At 44.4% G+C, this 22,299-nt stretch overlaps 1 protein-coding gene across 5 annotated transcripts in view; it reads right to left on the bottom strand.

Annotated features, from left to right (window-relative positions):
* LOC140201936 (metal transporter CNNM3) overlaps window positions 1-22,299 on the bottom strand; it is a 51,029-nt gene that overhangs the window by 12,880 nt on the left and 15,850 nt on the right. For 4 of the 5 annotated variants that reach the window (XR_011886992.1, XM_072266775.1, XM_072266776.1 and 1 more), the window contains 3 exons: window positions 16,177-16,273; window positions 7,188-7,333; window positions 470-605 (listed from right to left, as the gene is read on the bottom strand). Coding sequence is in view for 3 of the 5 variants with exons in the window: in XM_072266775.1 (XP_072122876.1) it covers window positions 470-605; window positions 7,188-7,333; window positions 16,177-16,273 (379 nt within the window). In the remaining 2 variants the exon portion in view is untranslated. The remainder of the gene's footprint in view (window positions 1-469; window positions 606-7,187; window positions 7,334-16,176; window positions 16,274-22,299) is intronic. The other variant, XR_011886993.1, reaches the window with a different exon arrangement.

Raw genomic sequence — 22,299 nt, 5'->3', positions numbered from 1 at the left:
AAACAAAAAACACATCCAGTGAGCGGCAGTTCTGTGGTCAAAATCTCCTTGTTAATGAGAGAGGTCAGAGGGGAATGGCAAGACTGGTTCAAGCTGACAGCAGCTCAAATAACCATGTGTTACAACAGTGGAATGCAGAGGAGCATCTCTGAATGCACATCACGTCGAACCTTGAAGTGGTTGGGCTACAGCAGCAACAGACCATACTCAGATCCACCCTTGTACCTGATGAAGAGGCCACTGAGTGTATTTTTAGGAGAAGATTTCTAATTCTACCCTCCTTTGGGACAATGTAGAAGAATGTTTCCTGCTGAAACACCTTTATGGCTATCTTCGGTTTCAATCCTGATTAGGTATCCTTACTTTGTTTCATTTTAATCCAGAACTATCAGAATACAATTATTAAAATATCCCCATTAATGCAGCTAATTCATTCATAAAACCCATGCATTAACAAAACAAAACTCACATGTGGAAAAATTCTGCTTATTGAGTAACTTCGCCTGGCTGGTAGGCATCACCTTCCGTTCAAAGGTGTCTGGTGATGGCGAAGAGCTCTGCAATTTTGAGGCCATAAGTGCATTTAAATACTGCATTCGGGTAACCTATGGAAAAAGCACATACATATAGAGCTTGAAGCAGCAATATCTGAAATTCCCATTTACTGTGGCACAAAACTCTGCCTTGGATGGTCTCCAAGCCCAGCATGTTGCTAGCATGGGGCTAGTAACCTCACTCAAAGCTACAGAAACACCAACAGAAGCACCAGGATAACGGACTCCAGGGAGCCGCTGTAGGGATCATAGGCTAAAGAAGAAAGTGACACAGACTGGAATATTAGCAAAGTATTAATGTTTATTACAGATCATTACAACAGATCAGCAGCAGAGCCATTACCTACCCATGACTTAATGACACATACGTCACCCAAAAATACAAAATTCCTTTTGGCATGCTGCTGTTAAAAAAAAAACCTGCCACCTTCCTCACCACCCAGACCATGCTCTTTTCTTGTTGCTACTTGCAGATAGAAGGTGCAAGAGCCTCAGAACACACAACACCAGGTTCAGCAACAGTTATTACCCAACAAACATCCTCTTAAACAAAAGAGCATAACTACTCACTTGCCCATCCATTGAGATGTTTGCACAACCAATGATCTCACTTTAAGGATCTTGTTATCTCATGTTCTCGTTATTTATTGCTATTTATTTATATTTGCATTTGCAGAGTTTGTCGTCTTCTGCGCTCTGGTTGATCTTTCATTGATCCTGTTATACTTACTACTCTATAGATTTGCCGAGTATGCCTGCAGGAAAATGAATCTCAGGGTTGAACGTGGTAACCCATGTACTTTGATAATAAAATTTATTTTGAACTTTGAATACAGCCCAAATGGTCTTTTTTCAGATGGACATTCAAGGGTTGGAGACACTGTGGTAGAGCTGAACTTCTCATCCTATCCAATCCCAGATACGCTTGACTGTATCACTGGGCACAGGGCAAACATCATCCATAGATTTGCCGATGACACAACTGTTGTCAGCAGAATCTCAGATGGTCACGAGGAGGCATACTGGAGTGAGATAGATAGGTCGGCTGAGTGGTGTCATAACAGCAACCTTGAACCCAATCAACGACAGCAAGACCAAGGAATTTAAATATAGACTTCAGAAAGGAATTTGGGAGAATGCACACCAGTCCTCATTGAGGGATCAGCAGTGGAAAGGGTGAGTAGCTTCAAGTTCCTGGATGTCAGTATCACTAAGGATATACCATGGGCCCAACATACAACAAAGGCGCACCAGTGGTTATATTTTATTTGGAGTTTAAGGAGATTTGGTATGTCTACAACCCTAATAAATTTCTACAGATGTACCTAGAGAACATTCTGACCGGTTGTATCATCCATCTGGTATTGAGGGGTCACTGCACAGAATCAGAAAAAGTTGCAAAAGGTTGTAAACTCAGCCAGCTGCATCATGGGCACCAGCCTCCCCACAATCAACTGCGATGCCTCAAGAAGGCAGCACCCATCAGTAAGGACCCTCACCATATAGGACACACCCTCTTCTCACTACTACCAACGATTCAGGAACAGCTCCGTCATCAGATTTCTGAACAGTCCATTAACTCATGAACACTACCTTACTATCTTGCTCTTTTTGCACTATGTATTTTTATATTTCTTACTGCAACGTAGTAATATTTTACATGCATTGTACCGTACTGTTGCCACAAAGCAACAGATTTCACAATATATGTCAGCGATGATAAAACCGATTCTGATGGTACTTAACAATAACAGTTGTCACGAACACATCAGCCTAATTTGTTATTCTCAATCTGGTGCTCAAAACTCTTTACTATCATCAATGAGGCCACTCTACAAACTCCAGAGGTGGCACGCAGACCTTCCTGCTCTATTAGCAGACTTCTCTGTACATTTCCTTGTAATGGACCACACTGAGCGAGGCATTCCCTAGTGTTACAAGGAATTGAAAAGGGCTTGGACTCATTTCACTAGATTTTTATTTTCAGAATCAATGTGCTTTACAGATAGTTAAGGTTTATTGTGTAATGTTACCACTGATGTGGAAAAATTAGGCAGATAACTCACATGCCACAAGACGCTATAAAATAGAACTGAGATAAGTTATCAGATGATCTAATACTGTTTTTAATTTTAAGATTAGCACCAGATGTCTGTCCCACTCCCATCAGGGAAAAGGCTACGACCAGCACCACTAGACTCAAAAACAATTAGTTCCCCCAAGCTATCAGGCTGATCAACAACACTTCCACCCATGAGCAGACACCTTCACAACAACATACACATCACCTAGCACACTCTGACACAAACTATCAGTCTATGTACTGTACAAAACAGTGACTTGTACACTGTGTTGTACAGGAATGCCTTTCTATTTCCTGTGGGTTTTTTCTGCATTATTTGTTTGTATTTTTTAAATGCTGCATTGTATCCAGAGTAACAATCATTTTGTTCTCCTGTACACTCTTGTACAGAAAAACGACAATGAACTATCACGAATCTTAACTCCCCTGTTCTCCATAGTACAGTGGGAATTTTTACATCCATGTCAAAGTGAGACAAAGACTTGGTTTATCAAAATAATAGCATCTCACAATGTGGAAAATTACTTCAGCTGTACCCCAACGTGGCAGCCAAGACGGAGCTCAAATCTCCAGGGCTTGAACCCGCACCAATACAGAAGGAGGATGTTCCAAATGAAAGGTAATGGGCTATTGTGGGATTCAAACTCACACTCATTCCTCAATCATACCTTATGTATTTATGCACAAGTAGAACAGCCCGGCCCCTGTCATTACACTGTTCTGAAGTTTGAACAGAGAAATGCCATTTTTATACAAAAATTAACTAGTTGGTTGCAGGTATTAATCCAATCTGTGCACTTCTCAATTCCTTTACTTGCAAATCTAAGTCGTAATACATTTTCAGGTGCTAATAAACAGTTAAATCTACGTCTTGAAGGCCAATAATACTTGAGAATTAATAAAATAACTCTTCAATAGTGTTTCCCTAGAATCCTTAGTTTAACATCAAAATTCCACCATCTTACAGTGCAAAAATTATTTAAGCAGAAGCCTGATGTGCCGACTGAGATTAGGTGCTCTAGTCTCTAGAAAAGGACTTTAAAACCCACACCAGTTCAGGAAGTGAGCATCACAACTGAGATATGATGGGGAATCGTCACTGCTATTCACAGGTCTTACACCTATTTACACAATGGTGTAGTAGACCTCACTCCACTATTTTATCCCTCAGAGCCTTCCCGAAATGCAAGGACAACAACGCTGGAATTGAATAGATTGAATAGTATACAGAACTGTACAAAAGTCTGAGGTACACCTCTATAGCTAGGGTAATTTTATGTTTTGCACTGTGCTGCTGCCACAAAAAAAATCATGACATATGAGCGACAATAAACCTGAGTCTGATATGGGTCTCTATTGTGGACTGAAAGTGGGAAGGGACAAGGAGAGGGGAATCATGGTTGGGAAAAGGAGTAGGGAGAGGGGAGGGGGAACAGGAAGCAGGATATACTTTCTATCTGCTCTTTCAAGCCCACGTATTTCTCCAGTGCCTCATATTCTTTCTCACTATGTCTGGTTGGTTGGCCAGTACCTGCTCATCACAGGATCTTGGCCCTGTTATTCCCCACTACCTTCTCAGGTGTTTTCCATTAGGACTTGGGAGTGCCCAATCCACACTCAACACAGGTGTTCCTGTACACAGTTCCTGCAACTTGGTTGTGCTGTTCAGTGTGTGCTGTCCCTGCCTGCATCTTGCACCCTGCTGGATGGTTTAAGCAGATTCCTTGCATAGTCTGCATCTTGGGTCTTGTCTACCTGACACACTCCTGCCTCTATCGCTCTTGTGCTCAGCGGCTGTTCTTGTGCAGCTGTGAACAGCGGCTCTGTGCTGTCCCTCAGCCCTGCCATTTCCAGCCATTGGTAATACTTTATGTCAGCCACCTCAGATATCTGGCAGTGGCCTGTCCTGCCATGGCCTCTGGTCCTGCTTCACCCACTTCCATTTCCCCTGCCTATTGTCTGAGGTATTCTCCTAGCAGGGCATTCTTAGGGGCCATCTCTCTGACAAACTCGTGGATGTTTCATATTACTTCCAGGAATGATCAAACAACGAGTAAAACTTGTAATACCTGTACAGTAGTTGTTACACTGTCTTGATAAGAACACTTTGGAGGAGGCTCAATAATACTAAAGTCAGGAACTGTGGAGATTGAGGGCTGAGGATCTTCAAGCATTGAACGTCCAGACTTCAAAATTGCAGATGCTTTAGAAACATTGTTATAGGAAGCTGTCTCTTCTTTTTCTTTGCATCATCAAACAAATCTTGCAGTAGTTGTAGGCAACACACATCAAAGTTGCTGGTGAACGCAGCAGTCCAGGCAGCATCTCTAGGAAGAGGTGCAGTCGACGTTTCAGGCCGAGACCCTTCGTCAGTAGTTGTAGGCATGTTGTTATCCGTCTGGTGACATGGAGGCTTCGTTCCATCAAAGGATCATACTCGAGCATCATATCCTTTAACACTTGCGCCTGTTGAAAAACTGCTGCAAATTTTTCAAGTGTCCAAATTGATGGCTCTGCCTCCTCTAAATCTTCATCATCTTCTGTAGAGGATTTCAGCAGATCTTGTGAGTTCCTCTTTAGTAAGGGTTTCTCAATGTTCTTCTGTGAGTTCCTCGACGTCGTCCTCGATCATGTCAGAGAAGCCTTCCCTGCCAACTTCTCTTCCAACATTCAAGATATCCCTGACTTCTGCATCAATAGTGGGGAAGCCCCTGAGATCACCGACTGTCTCACTGATGCAGGCAGGGTTAGCGTCAAGGGCAGCACGAGTCCTCCCGCAGGCGAGGTGGGTGTCAGTCGCATTAAAGCACTTGATGCTGCCTTGATCAAACGGCTGCAGCAGTGACGTAGTGCTAGGAGGGAGGACCATCACCTCACCTTGTCCTCGGCGAAGCAGAGAGCTTGGGGGTGGCCGGCAGCGTTGTCAGTTATCAGGAGGGCCTTCAATGGCAGCCCCTTGCCTTCCGGGTATTTCTTGACTTCAGGAATGAAGCACTGGTGGAACCATTCCAAGAGCAAGATTGCCAACACCTGATCCTTCTTGTTGTGTTGCCAGAACACGGGTAAGCGATCTTTGTTTTTGTTCTTAAGGGCCTGGGGATTGTTTGCTCGGTAGACAAGTCCTGGCTCGATCATGTGACTGGCTGCGCTGCCGCACAGCACCAGAATAAGGCCATCTTTCCTTCAACCCTGGGGCCTGCTGAGCACTCTTATGGATGTAGGTACGATTGAGCATCTTCTTCCAGAACAAGTCCGTTTCATCACAATTGAAGACTTGCTCTGGAAGGTAGCCTTTCTCTTCTATGAGTTTCTTCAGCTCCTCTGGGAATGCTGCTGCGGCCTCAGCATTAGTTGATACCAATTCTCCCGTGATGTTTATGTTCTTGAGGCTGTAGCACTTTAGATAGCCAGCCAGCCATCCCTTACTAGCCTTCAACTCTTTTTTCTCGCTCTCATCAACCCCGTCACAGTAGTGCTCATAGAGACTAAGAGCTTTTTCACGTATAATTTGGCCATCGACAGGGATATGCTTCTGTGACATGTCCTCCAGCCACACACTTAATGCTTTCTCAGTCTTCGCAAGCACTTTATCACGAACCAGAGAGACCATTTTTGCCGTTGTAGGGGCAGCACTAACACTTCCACAAGTTTCAGCTTCTTTCTGCTTTATTGTGTGAATGCTCGATTCGTTCTTACCAACCTTATGGCCCACTTTTCAAAGATCTGATATTTCTACTTTCCCAGCAAGAGATAGCACTTTACACTCCCTCTTAGCCTTTGAGGAATTGCTTTGACCACCTAATTGCTTTTTAGGAGCCATTTTTTCACAGGAACAAAGTAGCAAACGAACGAGATGCGAGGCAAATAATGCTCGAACAAGTGCTGGAAGAGCATTTCCGGGTTTTCTCCATTCGCAGTTGGTTGAATTCGCACATGCGGAACTCGCGGATAAGGAGGGCCGACTGTACTGCCCTTCCTTGAGTTAGCCAGTCAGAGTGGGTGCCTGCTTCAAGCAGCTGAGTCATTTGAGATGCCAGCCGTGTTAATTCCTTCAGCCAACAGGCATGGATCCTGTTAGGTAGGTCCTGGTGATGTCCAGTTCTTCATGCTTGTTACCCGTTACTGGACATATGTATATGTATGTATACACACACACTTCTGCACAGTACTGTATACTTATTGTAACTTACAGATTTTATAATTATGTATTGCAATGTATATTCCCCTCTCCTTGCCCCCTTCCCACCCTCAGTCCACAATAGAGACCCATATCAGAATCAGGTTTATCATTACTCACATATCTCATGAAATTTGGTTTTTTTTTGCGACAGCGCTACAGAGCAATACTTAACAAAGTACTACAGTACTGTACAGAAGTCTGAGACACTCTAGCTATAGATATGTGCCTAAGACTTTCACACAGTACTGCAGAAAGAAAAAATCGAAAATCTAACTCTGCATTTACCTTCCAGGTGATGACTGCCACCATTATGTAATTCTAATACTTTCTGCCTCATTTTATCTCTTCATTATCCTTACACTGATCTTACCTTTAGAACCTGCAGGTCATTAAGTGCTCGTACGGTGTAGTCGGGGCAGTACATGGATACGTTCGCATTCTCCCCAGCTTCAAACAGGTCCCTGGAGAACGGGTCTCGTTGACTCCACTTGACACTAGTAGCTGGTGATTGGTGAACTATGGAAACCAGAGCTAAATGACTATAGTTTAAAGTCAATTTTATTATCAGAGTATATACATGTCACCATATACAACCCTGAGATTCATTTTCCTGTGGGCATACTCAGCAAATCTTTACAATAGCAACTATAACAGGATCAACGAAAGATCAACCAGAGTGCATAAGACAACAAACTGTGTAAATGCAAATATAAATAATAAACAATAAATAACATAAATAAAGAACACAAGATAATGAGATGAAGAGTCCTTAAGGTGAGATCTTTGGTTGTGGGAACATTTCAATGATGGGCAAGTGTGTATTGTTATCCCTTTTTATTCAAGGCCCTGATGGTTGAGTGGTAATAACCGTTCTTCAACCTGGCAGTGCAAGTCCTGAGGCTCCTGTACCTTCTGCCTGATGGCAGCAGCAAGAAAAGAGCATGACTTGGGTGGTGGGGATCTCTGATGATGGATGCTGCTTTCCTATAGTGCCACTATATGTACAACCCATAGAAATCAGACTGTTATAAGTACAGCATCAATTAACCATTCTTAATATTTTTTCACATGCCCTTAATTAAACTCCTTATTTATACCACTTTTACAACTAATGATAGTCCTGCCTCTTGGTACTTCATGTTAACATCAGTCAGGTTGACGGGCTTTGACTTGCTTAGTCCAAGGACAATTTAGAACCACACTTGGTGATATCTTGTAGCTTTAAATTAAATGGACAATGCAATTGTCTAGTGATGGCATTCTCCTTTCTGCAGATGATTGCTAAGATGCCACATAATGTGCAAAGTAGATGCAATGAAATTTTGTGAGAAGAATGTACTCTACACACACAGGAACAGAAGATGATGAATCAGATCACTAAGCAGGTTTCACATTCTAATCCCCTATACAGTGTAATCAAATACTCACAGGGCAGCTACAACATGGGTTGGGTGCAGAGTCAAGCTCCCCCTACAGTCCTATCAAATATTTGCAGGGTTACATTTAAGTCTTTTATTTATTAACATTAAATAAATCTTTCATTTTTATCAATTTTTTAAGAGACTGTTGGAAAATGATGCTGGAGAGGTAGTAATGGGGGATAAAGAAATGATGGAAGAACTGAATAAGTATTTTGTGTCAGCCTTCACTCTGGAAGCCACAAGCAGTAGGACAGAAATTCAAGAGTGTAAGGGGGTTTGGTGAGTGTTGCTGTTGTTACTAAAGAGAAGGTGCTCAGGAAGCTGAAAGGTCTAAAGGTAGATAAATGACCTGGACTAGGTGGAATACACCCCAAGCTTCTGAAAGAGGTGGCTGAAGAGATTGTGGAGGCATTAGAAATGATCTTTCAACAATCACTAGATTCTGGAATGGTTCCGGAGGACTGGAAAACTGCAAATGTCACTCCACTCTTTAAGAAGAAAGGAAATTGAAGGTCAGTTTGCCTGACTTTAGTGGTTAGGAACATGTTGGATTCCATTATTAAGGATGTGGTTTTGGGATACTTGGAGGCACGTGATAAAGTAGGCCAATTAGCATGGTTTCCTTAAGGGGAATTCTTGCCTGACAAATCTGTTGGAATTATTTGAAGAAATAGCAGCAGGATAGACAAAGGAAAGTCAGTCGATGTTGTTCAGAAGGCCTTTGACAAGTTACAGCACGAGGCTGCTTAAAATATAAGAGCCAATGGTATCACAGAAAAGATACAGCTGTCCCCTGCTTTTCGAATGTTCGCTTTACGAAACCTCACTGTTACAAAAGACCTACATTAGCTCCCTGTTTTCGCTAACAGGTGTTTTCACTTTTACGAAAAAAAGCAGCACGTGCCCCGAGCAGCTGCTCCTCCCCCGGATTCGGAACTGCATTCCAGTCGGCATTGCTTAAACACGTGCCTGTGAGCAGCCGTTAGCAAGATCAGTTCTAAGGTATCGGAAAAGCCTAAAAGAGCTCGTAAGGGTGTTACATTTAGCGTAAAACTAGACATAATTAAGCGTTTTGATCATAGTGAACGAAGTAAGGACAAAGTGAGTTTGGCTCGTGGAAGGTGACGAAGATGATGTTGAAGAGGTTTTGGCATCCCATAGATGAAGAGCTGATGCAATTGGAAGAGGAAAGGGTAACAATCAAAACCGAATGCAGTAGCGAACGGACTGAAAGTGAAGTCGTCCAGGAACTGAACGCGAGGCAACTGCGAGAGATCTTCGCTGCAGTGAAAAAGTACGACTTTAATTTTAAAAGGGCATATTTGCAGGATGGTTTGAGTGCTTACAAAGAACTGTATGATCTAAAAATGCACGAGGCTGAGCAGTCAAGCAAGCCTTCCACATCAGCCACAGCAGATGACGGACCTCGACCTTCGACATCGAGGCAGGCAGACAGAGAAGATGACCTGCCTGCCCTGATGGAAACAGACGACACCTCAGTGTCCCACCAACCCAACCCCTGGGCCGCGGACAGATACGTAAATGTTGGCCCAGATCAGAGACAATTGCAGATTGCGTCGCCTCTGATCCGGGCCAACATTTATGTGCCAGGCGGCACCTAATTAATTAGCTTGTTTGTTTCAGCTTTTTTCTTAAAGATGTGCTGGGTGCGTCCCGGCTACCCCCGCATTCTTCGCAGATCGGTATCGGTTTGCTGCCAGTAGGTTGGGGACCACTGCACCACCCCAACCTTTGACAACTCAGCCTAACAAACCATCATCAGTGTGCTCGACGCTGTCCCAATTCTGGTAAGTGATACTACACAGTACATATATTATTTCTACTTTATATTGGCTGTGTATTTTTATGCGTTATTTGGTATGATTTGGCAGCTTCATAGCTTAAAGGTTACTGGAGAGCGCTTGCGCCGTTTTTACCGAGAGCGCTTGCGTGAGATTTTCACTACAGAGAACAGTTCAGGCAATGATTGTGGAAAAGTATTTCTACTTTATATAGGCTGTGTATTCATCATATCATTCCAGCTTTTACTATATATTACTGTTATTTTAGGTTTTATGTGTTATTTGTTTTACAAATTTTTCCCATATAAATAAATGGTAATTGCTTCTTTGCTTTACGACATTCCGGCTTATGAACCATTTCATAGGAACGCTCTACCTTCGGATGGCGGGGAAAACCTGTACTAGCTTGGACAGAAAATTGGTTGATTGGCAAGAGGCAAAAACTGTGAATAAAGGGGGCCCATTCTGGTTGGTTAGCAGTGACAAATGGTGTTCCGCAGGGGTTGGTATCGGGACCTCTACTTTTCATGATATATGTTTGTAAGGGGTTTCTTTTTTTTTATGTAGCTGCGTAATCTAATTAAAATGGCTTCTTTGTTATGTTATAATTGAAAGGGCTTCTTTGTTATGTTAACTGCTGAGAAAGTCCTCCCGCTAGCAGTTTGTTTGGATCACGTTACTGATAAGAAGGTGTTACGAACCAATTGGGATAGTTGTTATGCTTTTGGTGTGTCTGTAAGATATTGTATGCATGAGGTTTTAGGGAGAAGGCGGGAGAGAGAGAGACAGAGGATGGAGCAGGTGCTGTGAGTCCGCTAACGGGGTCGGACCCCGAGCAGGAATCCAAGGTCCAGGGTGAGGGGAGGAGACAGAGATGGACTGGTGTGGAGCGTCTGGTCGACTACCGTTGGTGGTCCCAGGCGGCCAGTCAAGGTGGTCCGAGGGGTCACAGGGTGAAGAAGGGTGCTGAGTTCCAACTGTTTGTGCACGAAGAGACTGAACTTTGATAAGTGTGGCGCCTGTTATTTTTGTGTTATATTTTATTCTCTATTAATTATATAGTTCCAGTAATATCTATAAACTGTAAGTCATTTAATCGTATCTGATGTATTGTCTGTTATTTGGGCGGGGTAGGGTACATCACAGAGCACCCGCACAAACTAATTACCCAGTTTGGCGGGGCCGAGAGCTGTTTCCCTAGACGACAGCGAGCCGAGCGACCCTGGGGTTGGCCAGGGGGGCTACATTGTGGGGCCTTTGTCCGGGGTTGGATCTAGTGGTATGCTGTGTGGTTGCCCTGTATAAATCAGTAATGTGTGTCTCCGTGGGTTATTTGCTGGTTATTGCTGCATGTGTGTTGGGTGAGGTCTTTGTTTGAGTTCAGACTAGCATTGACGAGTTGGGGGTGGAACTCGGGGCTGTCCATGCTGTTAGAAGAGAGAGGAAAGAGTGGTCTGATTTGGAGGTAGTGTCTGCGAATAAATGTTCTAGCTCTGGCAGGCTCTGCCTGGCGCTTGGGATAGTGTCCACCCCAAGAAGGGCAGAGGCGTGCGAGACGTGGGCGGAGCGGATCACTCAGTCTCTCAGAGTAGCAGAGCTCAGTTGAGGGAGAGCGACAGGGATTGGTTGAAAGTTTACGTAGGCGGGCTGGTGACGGTGTTAGAGCTGTCAGGTTCACTTACACCGTAGTGACAGCTGTCAGGTATTTGAAAGAGGGGGGAAAGTTTTCAGTGTGTCTTCTCTGGCTAGGAGGGCGGCTAAATTGCTTGCACTGCCAGGGGGATCATTTCAGGGGGTCAGCCCCTCCTTCAGTTGTTCAGCTGATCAGAGAGGTGTCGGGAAACTTCGTGGAGGCCCAGTGGGGGAACAGCTTGGGGTCTCTGGAGAAGCACGTTCCCAGCAATGTACCGATGAACTTCTGAAAGGAAAAGACCGTATTCTTGAAGGCTTAGAGGGACCACGCCCCAGGGTGTCGTTACAGATACAGGGAAGCGATGCTAAAGCCATCCTCAATCCCGGGGCGCAGGTCAAGTTGTTGTACAGTTTGTTTTACGACCGGTGTCTGAAGGATTTACCCTTGACAACCGCAAGGGCACCGGAGACTTTGGGTACTAGTGCCAGTAGTTATCTAGAAGACGATGATTGGTTAATGACCCTGGAGTTCATGGGGGCATTGTCTGGGCACCCAGCGTGTCGAGTTGCTTCTGAGGACGTGTGTAGCAGCCTTGAGCCAGTACCGAACCTAAATGAGACCCAGGGGTGGTACGGCCTGGGGAAAGTAGCTGAGGGTGAGATCCTCTCAGAAGACGCTCTGAACTACCACGAGGGTGGAGGGTTGACCACTGAAGACACCTCAGTGAGAGAGAGGTTGTGGCAACTGGACCCTGGCACAGTGGAAGATGAAGGTAGCGTGTGTGTGGATTATGCGACATGGTTTAATGTGCTGGATCTGAGGAGTGGATGTTGCCAGATCCCGAGGAGTGCGGCTGTTGAGCCGAAGATGGCCGTTATTAGTTCCCTAGGATTCTTCCGATCTGAAAAGATGCCCAAAGGGCATATCCGGAGCCCCTGCATCCTTCCCGTGGGGCATGAGGAAAACCATGGAGGAAGTGAAGGTGTGTGGAGTTGTGGCGTATGTGGATGACCGCCTAGAGCTTGGATTCGCCTGGGGGGACTATGAGGCGAGGCGAGTGGCTGAGCCCAGGCGACCGAAGCGAAGTGTCAAGTGTGGAGGAGTTTTTGGCCAGAGGAGTTTGGTGCAATGCGAGAAAAATGACCCAACATACCAGTTAAACTTCCTGGTGTTGGAACAGACAGTGGTGGACCTGGGAATGGAAACCCAGGTCGTCAATCTGAATGAGACACAGGGGAGAGAGGGGATTTGCACCGCTGAACTGAGTGCTCAGAAATGCCGGCCGGAGACTGAGTGCCGCACTAGTGGGACGACCATTGCAGACTTGGAATTCACGCTCATCAACGTGGAGAAGGAGCAACAGAATTCTGAGCCAACACTGCGGTCATGTACTGATGAATTAATCCAGCAAGAAGAAACAATGACCCACCTTCGAAGGGATCAGCGGAAACTCAAGACGTCGATCCAGAAAAGATTGGAAGAATTAAAAGTTAAAAGATCAAGGAAGTGTTCTGACTAAGGACAACAGAAAACCGAGCGTCCAGGGAGGGGAGTTTGACTACGCTCCCGAGGTCGGAAAAGGAAGGCGGACGCTTAAAAGGAACCTGAAGATGACTATCGACAGTTTAAATGAAGTGGAAAAACTGAAAGCTGACCTGGAAGACGTCATCAGGAAGTAAAAACTGGAGGCCGAACATCCTTTAACTGCTGCTTTTCAGATCAGGGTGGAAGAAGCTGGTGGGGTAACTGCGTTCCAGATTGAGATGGCCAAGAACCCCGAGTCAGAACTGTTGAGGTGGTGGCGAGAGTTGAAGGAGTCCCCGAAGCTGACGTCTCGACTGCAGGAGGCTGAGGGGGTAGCTCCGGCCAAATGCTTCAGTTTTAAGAAACTCAAACAGCAGCTACCAATCGAGGGAATGAGGAAGTATACGGATTCGAAGGATGATGTGCTGGGCATGTGGTAGTACATGTTGCCTTTCGCTAACTTCCCCGTGATTGAGGGAGAGACCTTTGGCCCTTCTCCCACTGAGTCAGGTATAATGGGGAGGGCTGGCTGTGGGCAGTCTGAGTTACAACAGGACCAGGAAGGAAAAGAAGCGGGGCCCTGGACACAGGACAAGGGGCTCCGAGTTGTAATGGTGGCCTGAGTGAAAGAGGAGTTCGCAAGCAGGCCCATCCCTATCCCTAGTAGTGTCTGAGCCTTTAGGGTTTAGGTGAGGGGGTACGGAGGTCTCGGAGGATTAGGAAGCTCTCAGATAGGTTGGCCTATGTAGCGCCCGTGGACGGGTGGCACATCTACTGTTTGGGGGAGCAATGTCGCTGTGTGTATCTGGATAGGTTTTTGTGTCTGTAGGACTGGTTGGTGAGTTATTTAGAAGTCATGAGGGCATGACTTTATTAGGTGGGGGGAGAGTAAAAGGGGTTTCTTTTTCCTAATGTCGCTGCGTAGTCTAATTAAAATGGCTTCTTTGTTATGTTATAATTGAAAGGGCTTCTTTGTTATGTTAACTGTGGAGAAAGTCCTCCCGCTAGCAGTTTGTTTGGATCACGTTACTGATAAGAAGGTGTTGAAACAATTGGGATAGTTGTTATGCTTTTGGTGTGTCTGTAAGATATTGTATGCACGGGGTTTTAGGGAGAAAGCGGGAGAGACAGAGGATGGACTAGGTGCTGTGAGTCCGCTAACGGGGTCGGACCCCGAGCAGGAGTCCGAGGTCCAGGGTGAGGAGAGGAGATGGAGACGGACTCGTGTGGAGCATCTGGTCAACCACCGTTGGTGGTCTCAGGCGGCCGGTCGAGGTGGTACGAGGGGTCACAGGGTGAAGAAGAAGGGTCCTGAGCTCCAACTGTTTGTGCACGAAGTGATTGAACTTTGATAAGTGTGGTGCCTGTTATTTTTCTGTTATATTTTATTCTCTATTAATTATATAGTTCCAGTAACATCTATAAACTGTAAATCATTTAATAGTATCCAGTGCATTGTCTGTTATTTGGGCGGGGTGGGGTACATCACACAGCATCCATACAAACTAATTACCCAGTTTGGCGGGGCCGAGGGCTGTTTCCCTAGACGACAGCGAGCCGAGCGACCCTGAGGTTGGCTGGAGGGCTACATGTTAATGATTTGAATGACAGAATACATGGTTTAGTGGCCGCATTTGCAGATGATACAAACACAGCTGGAGTGTTAACTCAAGCTTTGAGAAAGCAGGGAGTTTGTAGAAGAACTTGGACAGATTGGAAGAATGGGCAAAGAAGTGGCAGGTTGGATGTAGTGTATGATCATGGACTTTGGTATAAAAGTAAGAAAGGCGTTCAATTCACTGATGTCTGTTAGGAGTTTGTATGTTTTCTGGACGTGACCATATTGCCTTCCTCTGTGCTCTTGTTTACTCCCACCTCCTAAGGGTGTACAGGGAAGGAAGGAAATTGCCTCAAACTCACGAGAGAGCATAGGCCATCAACTTTTTGCTGTTGATGTTTCTGTAGCAGGCAATTTCTTTTTTACGAGGTCGAGTTGCTAGCTCGACACTCAACCCAGCACGGATGGAAAGTGTGCCTGGGGAGCCGGCTGGGTTCGAGCTCAGGAGCCTTCGCTCTAAAGTACGGTGCTGATGCCACTATGTCACCAGCCGGTAAAGGGTGTACAGGTTAGTAAGTAAATAATTCCAGGATTAAACAGCTTGTCATATGAAAAGCATTTGATGACTCTGGGTCTGTATTCACTGGAATTCAGAAGAATGAGGGTGACCAAATTGAAATTTATCGAATGGTGAAAGGCCTTGATAGAGTAGAAGTGGAGAGGATGATTCCTATGGTGGGAGAGTCTAGGACCAGAGGGGACTGCCTCAGAATAAGGAGTGGGGTGCGTCCTGTTAGAAGAGATAAAGAGGTATTTATTTAGCCAGAGAGTGGTGAATCTGTGGAATTCGTTGCTACAGGCGGCTGTGGAGGCGAAGTCTTTACATATATGTAAGGCAGAGGTTGATAGATTCTTGACTGGTCAGGGCATGGAGGGATATGAGGAGAAGCAGGATACTGGGGCTGAGAGGGAAATTAATTAGCCATGATGCTATGCTGGAGCAGAGTCGATGGACTAAATGGCCTATTTCTGCTCCTATATCTTATCGTCTGAATTGGTGACATGGGTGTAACTGGGCAGCTTGGGCTCTTCAGGCCATTGTGGCCTATACTGTACAGTATTCCCAAATAAATAAAACATTAAGGATATCTAATTTTATGACTGCAACAGAACTTCTGTAGATATTTTAATAAAGATCACATACAAATTTTAAGAAGTATGCATCTGTCCTACAATATATCCCCTTCTCCTGACAAGAAAATTGAAGAGATACCCAAAGCAGGGCATAATCAGAGAGTCAGAAAACACACCTTCCAACGAACTTCTCATTCAGATTCCTCCTTACAACTTACTCCAATTACTCAGAACATTGGTATCTGCTATCTTTTTCTCCAAAACAGAAGCACATTTTGAAACCTTACCAGACGAAGGGACAGTTAGTGCAGAAACGCCATAATATGTGAAGGCTCCATTTTCAAACTTCAGACCCTCCTTGCCAATTTCCACCTCCACTCGGCCCTGTAGATAAAATAAGGTGACCGATTGTCTTAACACTGTCTTAAATTCCAACATAGTACGAAGTTTAAAGTTTAAATTACATTGGAATTAGCTTATTATTCTCACATTACAAGATACAGTGAAAAGTTTGTCTTGCATACTGTTCATACCGATCAAATCACTACGCAGTGCACTGAGAACATGGTAAAGCAGTAACAATGCAGATTAAAGTGTAACAGCTACAGAGAAAGTGCAGTACAGGTAAACAATATGGTACCAGCATATCAAAGTAGACTATGAGGTCAAGTGTCAATCTTACCACTCTAGGAAACTGTTTAATAGAATAAGAGTACTACTGCACAGAAACAGGTTCTGCAGCCCATTTAGCCTTCGCCAAACTGTTATTCTGCCTAGTACCATCTACGTGCACCAAATCATTGGCCTCCATACAGTTCCTATCCATCATGTCTATCCTTTTATATATTACAATCAAACCTGTATCCACCTCTTCTGCTGGCAGCTCGTTCCATACTTGCACCACCTTCTGAATGAAGAAGTTGCCCTTCAGGTTCCCTTCAAATATTTCACCTTTTACCCTAAACCCATGAACTTTGGTTCTACCCTCACCCAACCTCAGGGGAAAATCCTGCATGTACTGTATTTACTCCACCTACATCCTCATAATTTCATATACCTCTATATGATCTCTCCTCATTCTCCTCTGATCCAGGGAATAAAGTTGTAACCTATTCAACCTTTCCCTGTAATTCAGGTCCTCAAGTCCCAGCAACATCCTTGTAAATTTTCCCTGCACTCTTTCAATCATATGATATTTTCTCTGTAAGTAGGTGACCAGAACTGTACATAATGCTTCAAATTATGCCTCACCAATGTCTTATATAACTTCAACATAAAATCCCAACCCCTGTAGTCAACACTCTGATTTATGAAGACCAATGTGCCAAATGCTCCCTTTACGGCCCTATCTGTGACACCACTTTCAAGGATGTACAGCCATGTATTCCCAGATCCCTCTGTCCTACTGCACTCTTCAGTGCCCAATCTTTATGGCACAATTCCAACCATTTGAGCTCAAACAGCATGTCAACAGGGACTTGCCAAACATCTTTGGATGGGTCACACTGGAATGACAACAGATATTACAAAACTTTGGACAAAAGGCTAATTTTACAGATTACCAATTCCACAGAAAAATTAAGGCTCCACTGGGCAGTCTGTCTGGAATTTAGTGCTCAAATCTGAGAGGAATACCATGGATCCATGTATCCTGTTGCGAAAAAAAAAAACATATTTCTCCTGCAGTGAGCAGTTTTGGGCATTGGGTAGGGTTCAGAGGTTGTTCACAAGAATGATCCCTCGATTGAAAGGGTTATCATACAAGGAGTGTTTGATGGCTCTGCGCCCGTACTTGGTGGAGTTCAGAGGAATGAGGGGGAACCTGATTAAAACCTATCGAATGTTGAAAGACCTAGACAGAGTGGACATGAAGAGGATGTCTCATAGCGGGGAGTCTAGGACCAGACAGCACCGCCTCACAATAGAAAAACATCCATTTGGAACAGAGAAAATGAGGAATTTCTTAACCCAGATTGTGGCGAATCTGTGGAATTCATTGCCACAGATGGCTGTGGAGGCCAAGTCATTGTATATACTTAATACTGAGGTTGATAGGTTCTTGAAGAGAAAGGGTGTCAAAGGTTAGGGGAAGAAAGCAAGAGAATGGGGTTGAGAGGATTAACAGATCAGCCATGATAGAATGGCACAGCAGACTCGATGGGCCAAGTGACCTCATTTTGCTCCTAGGTCTTACAGTCGAAAACAGGTAGCATATTACGTGCACAGAGCATTCTGTACAAGAGGCCACGTACCACACAGCTTGCGATTGTAGACTGCAAGCCTCATTACAATTACAAGCATAGAAACATAGAAAACCTACAGCACAATACAGGCCCTTCAGCCCACAAAGCTGTGCCGAACATGTCCTTACCTTAGAACTACCTAGGCTTACCCATAGCTGTCTATTTTTCTGAGCTCCATGTACCTGTTCAGGAGTCTCTTAAAAGATCCTATTGTTTCCGCCTCCACCACCACCACTGGCAGCCCATTCCATGCACTCAGCACTCTCTGCACAAAAAAACTTACCCCTGACATCTCCCTTGTACCTACTTCAAAGCACCTTAAAACTATGTCCTCTCGTGCTAGCCATTTCAGCTCTGGAAAAAATCCTCTGACTATCCACACAATCAATGCCTCTCATTATCTTGTACACCTCTATCAGGTCACCTCCATCGCTCCAAGGAGAAAAGGCCAAGTTCACTCAACCTATTCTCATAAGGCATGCTCCCCAATTCAGGCAACATCCTTGTAAATCTCCTCTGCACCCTTTCTATGGTTTCCACATCCTTCCTGTAGTGAGGCAACCAGAATTGAGCACAGTACTCCAAGTGGGATCTGATCAGGGTCCTATATAGCTGCAACATTACCTCTCGGCTCCTAAATTCAATTCCACGATTAATGAAGGCCAATATACCGTATGCCTTCTTAACCAGAGTCAACCTGCACAGCAGCTTTGAGCGTCCTATGGATTCTGACCCCAAGATCCCTCTGATCCTTCACACTGCCAAGAGTCTTACCATTAATGCTATATTCTTCCATGATATTTGATCTACCAAAATAAACCACCTCACACTTACCTGGGTTGAACTCCATCTGCCACTTCTCAGCCCAGTTTTGCATCCTATCAATGTCCCACTGTAACCTCTGACAGCCCTCCACACGATCCACAACACCCCCAACCTTTGTGTCATCAGCAAATTTGCTAACCCATCTCTCCATTTCCTCATCCAGGTCATTTATAAAAATCACGAAGAGTAGGGGCCCCAGAACAGATCCCTGAGGCACACCACTGGTCACCGACCTCCATACAGAATATGACCCATCTATAACCACTCTTTCCCTTCTGTGGGTAAGCCAGTTCTGGATCCACAAAGCCATATCCTCTTGGAACCCATGCCTCCTTACTTTCTCAATAAGATCATCTTTGACTGGGAATGGTATTCTTACTTTAAAAATTCACTTCAAGCTATTACATTGATTTTCATACCTGTATTCTCAATCATACTTTCCATTTCTTTCAAACTAGACTTCTTATATTCTTCACAACCCCAAGTCTCAGTAATTTTTGCAAGCTGTTTTTCCACACAAGAGCTGCGCCTAACCCTGCCTTACTCTTTGTTCAGTAAGATTGCCCTCCAAAAAATATGTCCACTTACCTGAAGATTAAAGATTTTAAAAGACTAGCTCTACTTGTCACATGTACATCAAAACATACAGTGAAATGTGTTGTTTGCATCAAATCAGTGAGTATTGTGCTGGACAGCCTGTAACTATCACCATGCTATCACCGCCATGATAGCACGCCCACAGCTCACTAACCCTAACCTGTACATCTTAGCAGTGTGGGGGAAAAACCCATGTGGTCATGGGGAGAAGGGACAAACTCCTGACAGGCAGCAGCAGGAACTGAGGCTTGATCAGTGACTCAATTTTACTCAGCCCAGCGGTGAAATTGCTCCACAAGCTCCGGACTCACTTTCAAGGACTCTACATTTTGCATGCTCTCAATACTGGTTGTTTATGTATTATTATTTTTTTTCCCTCTTTTTGCAGTTTGTTGTCTTTTGCACATTGGTTCTTTGCACTTCTTTGTTGTATGCAGGTTTTCAATGATTCTAGGGTGTTTCTTTGTAGTTATTGTGAATGCCCATAAGAAAATGAATCTCAGGGTACTATTTAGTGACATATGTACTTTGCTAATAAATGTACTCTGAACTGTGAAAGGCATTACAGTAACCGCTATGCTATCATACAATACTGATCTTTCCTTCTTTCTTTTCCAATCCTTTTATTAATATCAAAATGATAAATATAACATAGTATTAATACAAAGCTATTGGGATTACATTGTTAATAATTAACATATATAAATATAAACTCAGTTGGCAAACAGGTATTAAACCTCCCAAAATCATACAAAATACGAATATACAAAAAAAAACAGAAATAGCATGAAAAAGGTAAAAAAAAACAAAAAAAAAGCTAATCTAACCAATACTAACCAACTAAACTAAGCAAAAAAGACATGGGCTGTTGTGTAACATCAAAAAGAACCATTAGTGTCATTGACTCTGCTCCTCTCTGCATATATTTAAAAGAAATAGAATAGGTTTGGAAAAGGTCAAATTACATCATATGGACGTGTTAATACTGATCTAAAACCAACTGCATCTTTGCCTTCAGTGAGACTAATTCTTTCATTCCATGTCCATGTCCTGCCCTTCCTCACCCCTACAAAGTACATGCCAAACACAGCATAAATACAAGGTCTGCAGCTACACAAAGACCAAGAATGGAGGTCAGCTTCTTCTACATGATACTGTACAAACTGAGGAGCCACATGCACCTCATTAAGAATCACTGAAGAATGATCTAGAATAAAAACCCTGGCTACCTTTTCAGTTTTGGCACAGAAGCACCCACAGTAAAATTTCCTATTACCTTCCAGTTGGATTATAAGTATAATTTACCATAAGCCCATCAGACATACCAGCAGAATTAGGCCATATGGCCCATTGAGTCTGGTCTGCCATTCCATCATCACTGATTTATTATCCATCTCAACCCCATTCTCCTGCCTTCTCCCTATAACCTTTGACGCACTTACTATAAACTCTGCTTTAAATATACCCAATGATCTGGCCTCCACAGCCATCTGTGGCAATGAATTCCACTGATTCACCACCCTTTGGCTAAAAAAATTCCTCACCTCTGTTCTAATAGGACATTCCATCTATTTTGAGGTTGTGTCCTCTGATACTAGACTCCCTCACTCTAGGAAACATCCTCTCTACATCCACCCGATCAAGGCCTTTCAATATTTGCTGAGTTTTAATGAGATCCCTTCCCTTTCTTCTAAACTCCAGTGAGTACAGGGCTGAGCCATCAAACACTCGTGTTAACCCTTTCCTTCCCAGGATTATTCTCATGAACCTCCTCTGGACCCTCTCCAATGCCAGCACATCCTTTCTTAGATCAGGGGCCCAAAACTGCTCATAATACTCCATGTGTGGTTTGACCAATGTCTTATAAAACCTCAGCATTACATGCTTACTGTTATATTCTAGTCCTCTTGAAATGACAGTCTAAAAAGGGAATAGGGACAGAACCAGATCAGAGATTCAAAGTTCAAAATAAATGTTTAATCAAAGTACCTATATATCACATATACTACCCTGAGATTCATCTTCTTCTGCCCCACCCTGTTTGGCATCTTCTTCACAGTCATGCTGAAGCATGCCTTTGGAACATCAACTGATGGTGTCTACCTCCACACCAGATCGGACGGGAGGCTGTTCAGTCTGTCCCGGCTGAGGGCAAAAACCAAGATTCGTGAAGTACTCATCAGGGACATGTTGTTTGCAGACGATGCGGCACTGGCAACACACTCTGAAGAGCAACTGCAACGCCTCATGGACAGCTTTTCAAGAACTTGCCAGGACTTCAGCTTGACCATCAGCCTGAAGAAAACCAACGTGTTGGGCCAAGGCGTTGAGCACCCCCCTGCCATTACCATCAACAACTATGAGCTGGAGATAGTTCATGAGTTTACATACCTTGGCTCCACCATCACGGACAGCCTCTCTCTAGACCCCGAGATCAACAGACGGATCATACGAGCAGCCTCAACATTCCCCAGGCTGACAAAGAGTTTGGGAGAACAGAAAGCTGACGACGCACACCAAAGTTGCAGTCTACAGGGCCTGCGTCCTCAGCACACTGCTTTACAGCAGCGAGACCTGGAGCCTCTACCACAGACAAGAGCGGCGTCTCAACCTCTTCCACCTTCGCAGCCTGAGACGCATCCTGGACATCACGTGGACTGACCGGGTTACCAACAATGAGGTCCTGGCCCGCGCCCAGATACCCAGCCTCTTCACCCTGCTCCAACAACGCCGTCTCTGCTGGCT

Source organism: Mobula birostris, chromosome 8, assembly GCF_030028105.1.
Source record: "Mobula birostris isolate sMobBir1 chromosome 8, sMobBir1.hap1, whole genome shotgun sequence".
Classification (NCBI taxonomy): domain Eukaryota; kingdom Metazoa; phylum Chordata; class Chondrichthyes; order Myliobatiformes; family Myliobatidae; genus Mobula; species Mobula birostris.
This window is presented reverse-complemented; position numbering and strand designations above follow the sequence as displayed.